Genomic DNA, 12,553 nt, shown 5'->3' with positions numbered 1-12,553 from the left:
CTGTAGCGGGGCTAAAGGAGGGGTCCCGATGGGTTTAGATCAGCCTTCTCAACTTGGAACTTGGTATTTGGGACTGGATAATCCTTTTTTGTGCGGGCCTGCCCTGTACAGTGTGGGGTGTTCAACAGCATCCCAGCCCTCTAGCTACTAGATGCTAGTAGCGCCTGCCCCGAGCCTGTGACAAACAAGGATGTCTCTAGATGGTGGGAAATGTCCTTGGAGTGGGGGGAGGGTGAGGAGGAGAGGGGAGGGAAGCAAACTTGCCCCTGATCGAGAACTTCTAGCTTACAGTGATGATCTCATCAATGAGGACTGACTTTCCACTCTAAGCTACAGAGGAAAAGTGATCACAGATCTTATTTCTGATGTTGTCTCTATGTGTAGGAGAGAGAGTGTGGAGAAACACACACACACACTCCCACACACACACCCCCTAAGGTACTGCTAGAGTTCCAAGAGAACTGAATTAAGGTCTTTCGCTTCAAAACACAAACCAACCAACCACCCAACCAAACGACAACGTCCTGTCTCCCGGGCACATTACTAACCCTGTCCTAAACACATGTTCGTATCACTTCCATTTGCCTGTAAACCTGACAACAGAAAACCTCTCTCTTAAAGGTGAAGGGAAAGGATGTTGAGAGATGGAGAACCACTAGGTGGCAGTAGGCGACCAGCATTCCACCTGCCGCTGGCGCAGCGCTTGGAGCAGGGGAGGAAGACAGGATCTGGAAGAAAAAAAAAAAAAGGAAGGAAGGAAGAAAGGAAGAAAGAAAGTAAAAGAAAGAGAGAGAGAGAGAAAGAGGAAGAGAAAAAGAAAAAAACAAAAAAAAAAAAGAGAAAAAAAAAAAAGAAAAAAAGGTCTGCCTGGACCCTTCCCTCAAAGTGGGCGCGCAGGCGGGAGTTACGGATGGCACAGCTGCTGTGGGAGGGACTCTGGCGGGATGCTATGTATGTTTCACAGGGGCCTTGGACCAAACAACAAATTCACCCGCCATAGAGAAGCGGGATGGGGCTTTTGGTGACGTCTTTTATTCTGTTAGGGAAAAGGGACCCAGCTGCCTTTGATTCCTTCGGATGAAATGATGCAACTTCAAGCCAAAAGGGAAAGCCTCTTCCGCTCCATGTCCACACCGTCAACTGTGGAGAGGTAACCGATGTTCTGTGTCCCACCCACAGAAACTTCCTACAGCGGCCACCTCCCTGAGGGGAGGACGTGTGCCCTCCCTCCAAGAAGCTCTAAAAATGGCACCTATGTGTTATTTGAAGTGAAAAGTTATTTTCCATTTCATCATCAAACTGAAATATTAGAGCACACACAGGACACACTGTCCAGTCCGTCCAAGTTTTGAGGGAAGAGCTAAGACCCAAATGTTATCACGGTTCCATTAAAAACCCACCAGCCTGCCAGGCTGCAATTAATACCCCTAGGAGCTATCATCTGACCCAGAGTCAGCCTGCCTAAAATTCTATTTTAATCTCTTCTACACACTGTGCCTCTTGGATTTCATAACTCTGCACACAGGAGACCCCTAAATGTCACAGCTTTTCCTTTGTTGATCAAGGAATATATACAAAAGTGTATTGATATTATCGTATACAACAATGTCACTTCTGTTCACACGTTCATGCTGTTAGAAAGCAGCCGGATCAAATGTGTTCCTTCACAACGTAACAGAGATCAGGGAGCTAAAATGAGTGCTGAAAACAATTTTTCAATATTATGTACTCAGTGTGACTTTTGAGATGTGAACTCTGCTCAAAGGAATGCCAGATGTTCCCAGATGCTGTGGTTTACATGTAAATCTGTTCTATTTGTGTAAGTTGCTTTTCCTTCTACCTTAGTTAAAAAGAAGCATCAATTTGTTGAAATATGTTTCATCTATTATTAGAAGCCCAATTATTATTTCCAAATGGAAACCCACCCAAGAGAGATGATCTTGATTCAATTTCTCTCGATTGCTCTAGACCCAAATTTCATTTCTCTGCCATCTGAATGGCTCACCAGCAACTTACCCTAACGTGAGGCCCAAGGGAATTTATTTTCGTGTGTGTGTGTGTGTGTGTGTGTGTGTGTGTTTAAGGACAAAAGCAGGGGAAGGGAGGGGAGGGAGAGGAGGTAATTGTTTTCCTAATGTTCCAGAGCTGAAATTTCGGGCTGTCTTTCGTAACCCGCTCTCAGTCGCTACTCGGATCCCCTACTCAGTCCCCTGCGTTTGATTTCTCTTCCCATCCCTATTTCTCCTCCTTGATCCAGGCCTTACTGACTTCTGACTGACTGTTACTCCCCTTCCAATAAGGTTTCCCTGACATCGGCGTTTCCCCCGCCATCTGTCCTGCACGTGATCACCAGAGGGACCTTTCTGAAATACAGCTCTGACTTCACCACCTCCTTGATCAGAAAACATCAGCGGCCTCCTCCTCAGGCCGGCAGTAACTGTCCAATGTCAAGACATTCTGGAACGTCCTCCGTAGCTTCGTAAGATGCACATTCTCAAGCTCTACCCAGAGAAGTTCTAAATCTGGGGTTGGACCCAGGAGCTTTCATGATAAGCCAGGGATCCGGGTGATCTCGGTAAACGCAGGCCCCACAGACGTCGGGCAGGCATGCCGGGCCTGAGTGTGGTCTCAGCTACGGGCAGTCACCGAGCAAACGGGAACGGCGTTACCCACGTAGGAGACACGATCTAGGCCCACATTGGATCCCGCTCTCCTGGCAAAATGCATGACCCGAAGTTCTCCAAGGACACCTTGTGCCTTCCCCCTCCTGAGAAGGGCTGGGTCATAGGCTCTCTCTGCCTGGGAGCCCCCCCGCCACCCGCCAGCCTCCACTGACAGAACCCCACCTGTCCTCCAGGCCATCCCGGCTCAGTTGAACAAACCATCTGAGACCGACTACACACAGGGCCTGGGCGCACATTAAGAATAACTTCAGGTTCAGTCTTCTTGATCCCTGGGGCCCAGAGGAATCTCTCCTCTGTGTGGGTTCACCCGGCACCTGTGAGTCATTTGTTTTGTGCTCTACACATACTCATATGTTGGGCTTCGTGAGACCGGAGTTCCTCGGCGGCCCCGTGCCTGTCTCCCCCATGGGGGGCCCGCCCACAGAGTCTCCCCACCGTCTGCTCCCCACTCTCACTTCCTATCTCACTCTTGGGCGGGGCTGCTGGTCTCAGGCTAGTTTTGACGCTGAAGATGCTTTTTCTAGGCCAGAAGCAAGAAAATGTCCTTTTTTTTCACAATTCAATTGGAAAAATGATGAAATATTCTGAAAAGGCAATATATTTTTAAAGACATTTTCGAGAAGAATCTTAACACCTCGAATGAGACAACTGGGCTGTCACAAAAACGTTTCTGACAAACAACCTTATCGCCTCACGGTGGGTGATCGACTGTCCACAAATGCATCGACTACGGGAGATTTTGGAAGCGATTTGGAGATGTCCATCAACGGTAGCCAAATTCCATTTTTGAGGAAAGTAAGAACTCTATAATTGATTTCTAAGCCCCCTCTGGACGGCTACTGAGAGGAACATTCTATTTTTAATGAGACTCGCGGGGTTGGCATCTGAGGAGTACAAGCCCAAGCATCAAACAGATCACAGAATTAACCCTTTCCATGAAGACTTCTGGGCCTTCTGCTCATGAGAAGAACGCGGAAGTTGCTTCTTTATATTCCCAATTGGGGAGATTTAAGAAGCGAATTACCGACAGCAGGAGAACGCAGAAAAATTACTATTCATGATCCTAGAAGGTGAAATCACTCTAGGATAAATCTTCATTGCATGACAAAACATAGATGACCATAAAAGATGGGCCTGCCTTAGTGACGGGGGAGAAACGAACTGCTCGCTTCAATAGTGGGACTTGACAGAGGCTTTCAATAAGAACCTCACGGAAGATGGGTAACTTTCAAGGAGGCATCTTTCATTCCTGGATCACACATACTTTACATCTGAATTCTTCTTTTGCGCTTTTAACTACCGTTGAATAGGAAGATAGTTTTAACACCGTGATTTTGGCTATTCGTTTTCATTTACTGAGATGAAAGGCAGACTTCCCGCTTATCATCGGGTCTGGCCATTTGCTTCCTTTCATTTGCTGTGCCGCTGAGCCCTACAAAGGAGCACCACGCTCTGCCTTCTCAAGAGAGGGGCGCAGGTGAACTTCCTGGGTCTGGATGGAGGGGCGTTAAGGGTCCACGGAGGCCCGAAAGGGATAGGACTCTAACTTGCACATAGTAGGTGCTCAGTAAAGACAGAAGGAGAGAGCACCATCGAGGAAGGGCTTTGTCGTCAGCGAGGACAGGGCCCCCTCCAGGTTACACAGCACGACACGCGACAGGTGTCCCCCACTCACCACAGCTTCTTGACGATCCTCTCCTCCTCGTGTAGGTATCTCTGCCTCTCTTGCTCCACCAGGACGCGCTGTCGCTGTACGGGGTCCTCCAGCCTCTTCATGGTTTCAATCACTTTGCCACTGATTTCCAGCTCGGCCTTCTTCATCATGGCCCTCAGCAGTTCCTGGTTCTGCAGCTGTCAAACAAAAGGAATCAACCTCAGCTGGGCTCTGGCTGCCTGAGAGTCTTGGGACGTGGGCCTGGGGAAACAGCCCTGCAGCTGAGTGTTTATTTCCAGCGAGAAAGGGAAGGAAGTGACAATTGTACATAATATCGCTACTTCAACCACCGTCGGCTGCCAACTGACCCAACCAGACGTTCGTGTCTGTGTCTGCAAAAAAATAGGAGCCTTTCTAGACTCTGGTCAGTGCGCCTCGTGGGCAACAGGCATAAACTCTCACCGACGTGTTTTTACAGGGAGCAGCGGAGAACACCAGCTTTGGAGCCAAGCGATTGTTTGGGATTGTTTTGTGGATCTATAGACGCGCCTGGGAATCGTTGGCAAGCCCCGGACTAAAACACAGAACTGAGCGTGTGATAACGCAGAACCCAGTGGCCCAAGCCACCACCCTCCTTGACCCCTTGTGACCTTGGGAAACACCACTTTCTCTTTCTCAGTGCAAGACTTCAGCTGCAAGAGTGCGACTTTTAGGAGTACGGCTTATGATGTTAGGGAAACATCTGTAACGTTGGGAGAGCTACTCCTTACACCTGCCTGCTCTGGCCTCCTCCCATCACAGTGCCCGAAATACCCTTATGACTTGGTCTTTTAGATCTCAAAGGCTTTTTTTTTTTTTAAACCTTTGACCCCCTTCATCCATTTCTCGCACCCCTTCCTCTAGCAACCACCAGTCTGTTCTCTGTATCTATGAGGTTTTTTTTCTTTTTTTAAATTCCACCTGTAAGAGAGGTTGCATGATATTTGTCCTTCTCTGACTCCTTTCACTTAGCATTATGTCCTCATGGTCCATCCATATTGGCACAAATGGTAAGATTTCATTCTTCTTTTAATGGCTGAATAATATTCCATGGTGTATATACACCTTCTTTTTGTAGTTTTATTTTTTAATTTTTATTATTGAAGTAAAGCTGACATCCAGTGTTGTATTAGTTTCAGGTGGACAACACAGTGACAACATTACTGACCATTCACCCATTGATGGACACTTTGGTTTCCATATTTTGGCTACTGTAAATAGTGCAGCAGTGAACACGGGAGTGCATATATCTGAGTCACTGTCTTTGCTCTCTTTAGATAAACACCCAGAAATGGAATTGTTGGGTTATATGGTAATTCTACTTTTATTTTTTGAGAAACCTCAAAATTGTTTTCCACAGTGGCTGTACCAATTTGCCTTCCCACCAGCAGTGCATGAGGGTTCCTTTTTCTCCACATCCCCGCCAGCATTTTTTTACTCCTTGTCTTTTTGATACTAGCCATTCTGACAGGTGTGAGGTGACTGTGGTTTTCATTTGCATTTCCCTGATGATGAACAGAGAATCTTTTCATGTACCTGTTGGTTATGTGTCTTCTTAGGAAAAATATCTATTCAGATCTGCCCGTTTTTAAAAAACTGGATTGTTTGGGTTTTTTGGTATTGAGTTATATATACTCTGGGTACTAACCTCTTATCAAATACATGATTTGCAAATATTTTGTCCCATTCAGGAGGCTGCCTTTTCATTTTGTTGATGGTCTCCTTTGCTGTGCAGAAGCTGCTTACTCTGATGTAGTCCTGTGGATTTTCTTCTTTTGTTGCTTCTACATTTGGTCTTAGTTTAAAAAATTCATTGCCAAGACCTCTGTCAAGGAGATTACCACCTGTGTTTTTTTCTAGGAATCTCATAGTTTCAGGTCTTACGTGCCAGTCTTAAATCCATTTCAGAGTTAATTTTTGCATTTGGTGTGAGATGGTGGTCCAGCGTCATTCTTTTGCATGAGGCTGTCCGGTCTTCCCAGCACCGTTAACTGAAGAAACTGTTCTTTCCTTATTGTCTATGCTTGGCTCCCACCATATATGTGTGGGACCATTTTTCTGGGCTCTGTATTCTGTTGCATTGGTCTGTGTGTCTGTATTTATTTATTTATTTTTAAAAGATTTTATTTATTTATTTGACAGACAGAGATCACAAGTAGGCAGAGAGGTAGGCAGAGAGAGGGGGAAGCAGGCTCCCCACTGAGCAGAGAGCCCGATGCAGGGCTCAATCCCAGGACCCTGGGATCATGACCTGAGCCGAAGGCAGAGGCTTTAACCCACTGAGCCACCCAGGTGCCCCTGTGTGTCTGTATTTATGACAATACCGTACTATGTTGACTCTTACAGCTTTGCAATATATTTTGAAATCAGGCCGTGTGATGCCTCTAGGTTTATTCTTTCTCAGGGTGGCTTCGGGCTATTTGGGGTCTTTTATGGTTCCACTTTGGATCAAACCCCCAGTCCTGACGACTGTGAGACTTGGGCATGTTACTTGGCCTCACTTGGTCTCCATTTCCTTGCCTTCGAGGACGAGATGGATTCACCTCCCTTGCTAGAGCTGGCGTGAGCACTGAAGGAAATACTGCTCGATCTAGAACAGGTACTCAACCAATGTAGACTTGGCTCTGGACTATTCCAGCGTTATCAGTTAGAAGAGAATCTGTGTCCCTCTTGCTTATACAGGTCCACGTACCCAAAATCACGTGATCGCAGACCCCTAAAACATAGTACTTGATGTTGATGGTTGCAATGATGATGATTCCAGATGAGCTCTAAGCCTCTTGGCAATTCATTCTTTTTTCCTGGATTTTATGTAGGCTGCTTGCATGCACAATATCACAACAGCCATGTAGTTTCCAGAGCACTTTCTTTTATGAGGCTACAGAGTATACCATGTGGCTTGCACCTGACTTCTTAGGAATCTAGTCAAATACTTGAGTCCTGTTGCTAAGTCCTGCATTCAGTATTTCTCCGGGGCAGGACAGTTCTCTGATAGCATATCCATCAAGGGCATTTCTTCGGTCAGCTTCGAAGACAGTAGTTACATTATACCTATTACATTCTCCCTAAAGTTTCCCTGGAATTTCAATGAGCTGTTACTGGTTTGTTTTGTTCTGTTCTGTTTCCTGGTTTCATGGACAGTAGGACAACTACTGTGTATCACCTCTGGAGAGTGAGGTCTTTGTCAGCTGTCCATTACTGTGTGCAAATGCCACATGACCCTCAACTCAACACTTCTCCATGTCGTCCAGTTTTGCTGAATACAGAGAAAACATTTCAACACGGGCAACAAGCAGAGCCACCATCCTGTTCCAGCCCCAGCTCTGTACCGGTGGGCCATCCGGAAAGAGATTGCTTGCGTTCAGTTTCTAGTTTTACCCCTTAGGAGCCATGGGACTGCGGGCAACTTAGTAATCTCTCTGTGTCTATCCAAAGGAAGGGGCGATCTTCTTTCCTATCTCAGAGACCGGGAAGGGAGATTCAGTGAGGGAATAAAGTGCTTATCACAGCATCTGGCACAAACCTGGCTGCAGGGGTGGGGCCTACAGTTTTGTCTGGGAGGGACCAAATAAAAATGGGCCGCTCTTGGGTTACCTTCTCGAATGACTCATAATTATGCCCTCATTGTTTCTGCGAATCACGTGTTTTTATTGTGGTCTTAAAAACAGCCAATATATTGCTGAAAGTCACCATGTATAGAAACAGGGCACAGAGGGCGAGTTCCTCCCTTGCTCTCTGCAGCGATAACTCTGCCTACGAGGCACAGGGGAGTCTGGCCCTTTCCCACATCGCCTGTCTCCTCCCATTATAGGCAGCTGGCAATCCTTGCTCTAGCCACACCAATGTCCTTTCTGGCCTTCTGACTGGCTAGGCTCCTTTCTGCCACAGGGACTTTGCACCTGAAATTTCCTCCATTTCTGCAGCGACTCCAGGACATAGGGCTGCTCACGGCAGGTACTCGATAAATATTGATAAATGCACGAGTTAGGCAGTAATGCCAATGATGATGAACAAAGGAGAATCTGAAATTCCGTCCTGGATGGTAGACATATAGGCTGACCCATGGGCATTCACATATGCCTTGGGCTCAGCTCTCATGCCCTGCCGTGCTCTGACAGTAGTGTTGTTGAAGACACGCAGCAACACTGCCAGGTACCAAAATGACATGCTTAAATTCAATGCCATGGGTCAAATTCCACAGACCTATTTCCTTTGAAGGGGTGGGGGGATGCGGGGTCACAGGTATGCACAGGATAAATAAGTAGATGATTAAGTGTGTTGAAAAGTGACTGACACCTGGGTCCTACCACCCCCCCACCCCCCAACGCCCCCCACCCCCTGCCAAGAGATTCTGATTTAACTGTTCTACTGTGCAGCCTGGGCATGGGGAATTCTTTTAGCTTCTCAGACGATTCTGATGTGCCATGAAGGATAAGCGTAACAGTCTCCCCATTCGAGAAAAGGACTCTCGAATGGAGAGATGATATCCCTGTGCCATGAGCTCGGTACACAGCACTCTGTCCCAAACCCTCCCGCCAAACCTCACAGACAAGTTCCAAACAAGTTATGGTCCCATTAGCAGTGGGTATTAACAGTGGCTATCGGGCTGGAAATTACTACTGGAATATTTAAAATTCTTGAAATTGAACTTTGGAAGATGGGAAAAGGGAAGCCCTGAGAGGTCATGGGACTTGTTCCGGGTCCCTCCGTCATTAAGGGCAAAATCAGTGTGAGAACTGAAGTATTTTTAATTCAACCTGGTAATTTTTCCTTTTCTTTTTCTTTCTTTTTTTTTTTTTTTAACAGATTTTATTTATTTATTTGACAGAGAGAGATCACAAGTAGGCAGAGAGGCAGGCAGAGAGAGAGAGAGAGAGGAGGAAGCAGGCTTCCTGCGGAGCTGATAGCCTGATGCAGGACTCGATCCCAGGACCCTGAGATCATGACCTGAGCCAAAGGCAGAGGCTTAACCCACTGAGCCACCCAGGAGCCCAACCCGGTAATTTTTCAAGCCCCCCAGTTGCTCTGCTAACAAGGCAGGGACATGTCTGTTTTATTCTCAGCCACAAGCCCAGTTTCTGGCACACAGGAGGTACCGACACATACTGGCCGCACACAGGAATTTCAATCGGGCGTTACTCAGAAACCTACAGACAGCGGAAGACCGCAACCACAATACTCGAGTTATTGGGCTGGTAACATGGCAGACGGTGTTTAAATTATTCCACCTGAAGCGGAGGTCTGCCTGACGTTCTGGGTTATACGATCCTCCTTCCAGAAAGAGGGGCTCACCGGACCCAGCTGCAGGGACTAGAGAGGGAATTTCCCACAGCACAGTGCCGGCACCCAGGCAATGATGAGCTCGTTAATCATGAAGGAATACGCACGGACCCAGGTTCTCCTTCTGTGTTCCTCTAGTCCCCCGCCCTCCTGCCTGGTGCTCTGGACACAGGACACAGGACGCCCCTGTTCATCCCAGCACTGTGTGAAATGCCAAGCTGAAGGCAAGATATAGATCCACATCTCTCTCTAAACGCTTCAAATAAATCAGTCATCGCAGTTCATATCATTACATGTACTTTTGCTTAACAATGATAGCTGCATGTCAATTAACTTAAAACCCCTCTACTAAAGCGTCCTTTACAAACAATAAAACATCCCCATTTTAAGGGCACATGTCAGTGAATTTTGATAAATATGTAAGCACCGATGTAACCACCCCTAAGAAGACAGACGGTATTTTTTAACACCCTAGAAAACGACTTTGTGACCCTTTGCAACCAGTCCCTGCCAAACCCCAGCCCCAACAAACCACCAATCTACTTTCGGTCCCTAAAGATGAGCTCTTCTTCTCCACGGACATATACATGAAATGTCACAATATGTAGTCTTGTGGGTATGGTCTCTTCCCTTCAGTATATAGGTTTCGAGATCCGGTGTGTCGTTGAGGGTCTCAGGAGGCCGTTTTTGTTAACGCAGCATGGTGTTCCATTGTGCGTGTACATCAACTGCATAGATTTATGCTGTACGTACTAACATTTTCATGTGTTTGCATAGTGACTTGCTTCTGGTGATCTCGCTTTAATTCACTTATTTCTGGTAGCAATTTTCATAGCCTTTTGATTCCAGATATATACAACCACATCATTTGTGCGTAAAGCCAATTTTACCTCCCTATGGGGATGCCCTTTCTTTCTTTTTTGAACCTTATTGCACTGGCTAGGATCTTCTGTACAGTATTCAATAGAAGTGAGAGAAGCCTTCCTTGCCCTTGTTTCTGAGTTTATGGGAAATGTGTGTAGTGTTTCAGCATTAGCGATGTTTTCTGTAGTTTTTTCAGACATCCTTTATCAGGTTAAGGAAGTGTCCTTCTACTAGAGTGTTGAATGTTTTTATCATCAACACTGAATTTTGTCACATGTTTTTTCTGTATTTATTGAAATGACAGGATTTTATTCCTTTTTTCCATTAATGGGGTTAAATACATTGATTCTTCTTTTTTCTCATATTAAAACAATCTTGCAAACCTGGGATAATAACCAGGTGTCATCCCATACCTGGGATAATAACCTGGGATAATATCCCATACCTGGGATGATATAGTATCCTTTTTATATATTGCTGGATCCAACTGCTAATATTTTGGTAAGGATTTGTTATGCATATTTTCATGAAGGCTAGAGGTCTATATTTTCTTTTCTTATAATATCTTTGACTGGATTTGCTGTTAGGGTGATGCTGGATTCACAAAACCAGTTGGGAAGTGTCCTCTATTTTCTGAAGGACGGACTTTCTTTCTTTCTTTCTTCCTTCCTTTTTTTTTTTTCTAATACTGTAAAGATGTCATTTCATTGTTTCCAGACTTAACTTTGTCTTTCAGAAGAATTGGGTGTTAATTCTTATTTATATTTCCCTATAAGTAAAGTACCTTTTTCCTCCCCCCTCTGGCTGCCTTTAAGATTTTCTATTAATTCCTCCTGCCCCCTTGCCCCCGGGGGTCTGCTGAACTTTTTTTGGTCTGTGGATTTATAGTTTTCATCACATTTAGAAAAATCTAGCCACTATTTCTTCTAATGTGTTTCTTTTTTCCTCAGACCACTTAATATTGTTCCACAAGTTACTAAGTTTTGATTCATTTTCTCCAGTCTTTTTGTCTTTATACTTCAGTGTGAACAGTTTCTATTGCTGTTTTCAAACTGATATTTTGTTTTGACAGTAATATATCTTCTATTAAGTCCATTTAGATACTATGTTTTTCAATTCTTGAAAGTTACACTCAGATTTTTTTTTATGCTTTTTCTTGTCTTATTGTGTTCATGTTTTTCTTTAAATCCTTGAGAATAATTATTATAGCTGCTTTAAAGTTCTTGCTGCTGTTCTGGTTATCCCTGCCATTAGTGGTTGCTTCCTATCAGTCAATTTTTCTTGAGGTTATGGATCACATGTCTAGTAATTTTTGACTGAGTGCTGGACAGGCAGTTCTGGGTTTTGTTTTCTTTTACCGATGGAGTTGCTCTGGCAGATGGTTCAGTTACTTGTGGATCATTTTTGGTCTTTAGGGGCTTGGTTTTAAGCTCTGTTAGGGTGAATCTAGGGCATTCTTTACTCTGGGACTACTTCAGTCCCAAGACTGGAACATGGTTCTTCTCTGATCTTTACTGATCTTTTACCCAGTGACCAATGAAGCCTCTTGACTCTCGCTTGTAAAAGTATGAACATCTCCCAGCCCTGTGTGACCTTTGGGGATTTTTTTTTTTTTTTTAGCTTGAAGCCTCCCATTCTATTTTTGCCTGGCTTGGTGATCTTTCTCACTATACATGTTTGGCTTATTATTCAACAACAGACCCCAGATTTATATAGTCTTTTCTTTATAGAGCTTCCTCTTATTTGGTATTCTACTCCACAAATTCTAGCTGCTTCAGCTCTCTAAAGTTTGATCTTGTCTTCTCAATTAGGCTGTCAGTGCTCTGCTCAGTCATCCCTTTCTACATCATGATCTGAGAATGCCCTGCAGGCAGAAAGCTGAGTCAAGTGTAGGTTTCACTTCCTTTGCTTCTGTTCTCCCAAGGATTACAGTCCTGTGTTGTCTGTCATCCAATGCCTGGAAATAGTTGTTTAATATATATATTTTTTAATTTTTCAGTTTTCTAGTTGTCAACATTGGGAAGGTTAAGTA

The 12,553-nt window shown here is 45.0% G+C and overlaps 1 protein-coding gene across 3 annotated transcripts in view; it reads right to left on the bottom strand.

The window, feature by feature from the left end:
• Nucleotides 1–12,553, bottom strand: part of KIAA1217 — a 288,781-nt gene that overhangs the window by 22,013 nt on the left and 254,215 nt on the right. For all 3 annotated transcript variants that reach the window (XM_080810111.1, XM_080810112.1, XM_080810113.1), the window contains one exon: nucleotides 4,360–4,535. In XM_080810111.1, coding sequence (XP_080666237.1) covers nucleotides 4,360–4,535 — 176 coding nt within the window. The remainder of the gene's footprint in view (nucleotides 1–4,359; nucleotides 4,536–12,553) is intronic.

The sequence above is a fragment of the Martes martes genome (assembly GCF_963455335.1).
Source record: "Martes martes genome assembly, chromosome: 8".
Taxonomy (NCBI): Eukaryota; Metazoa; Chordata; class Mammalia; order Carnivora; family Mustelidae; genus Martes; species Martes martes.
The sequence above is the reverse complement of the archived record's forward strand: the minus strand, read 5'-3'. Positions and strand labels throughout refer to the sequence as shown.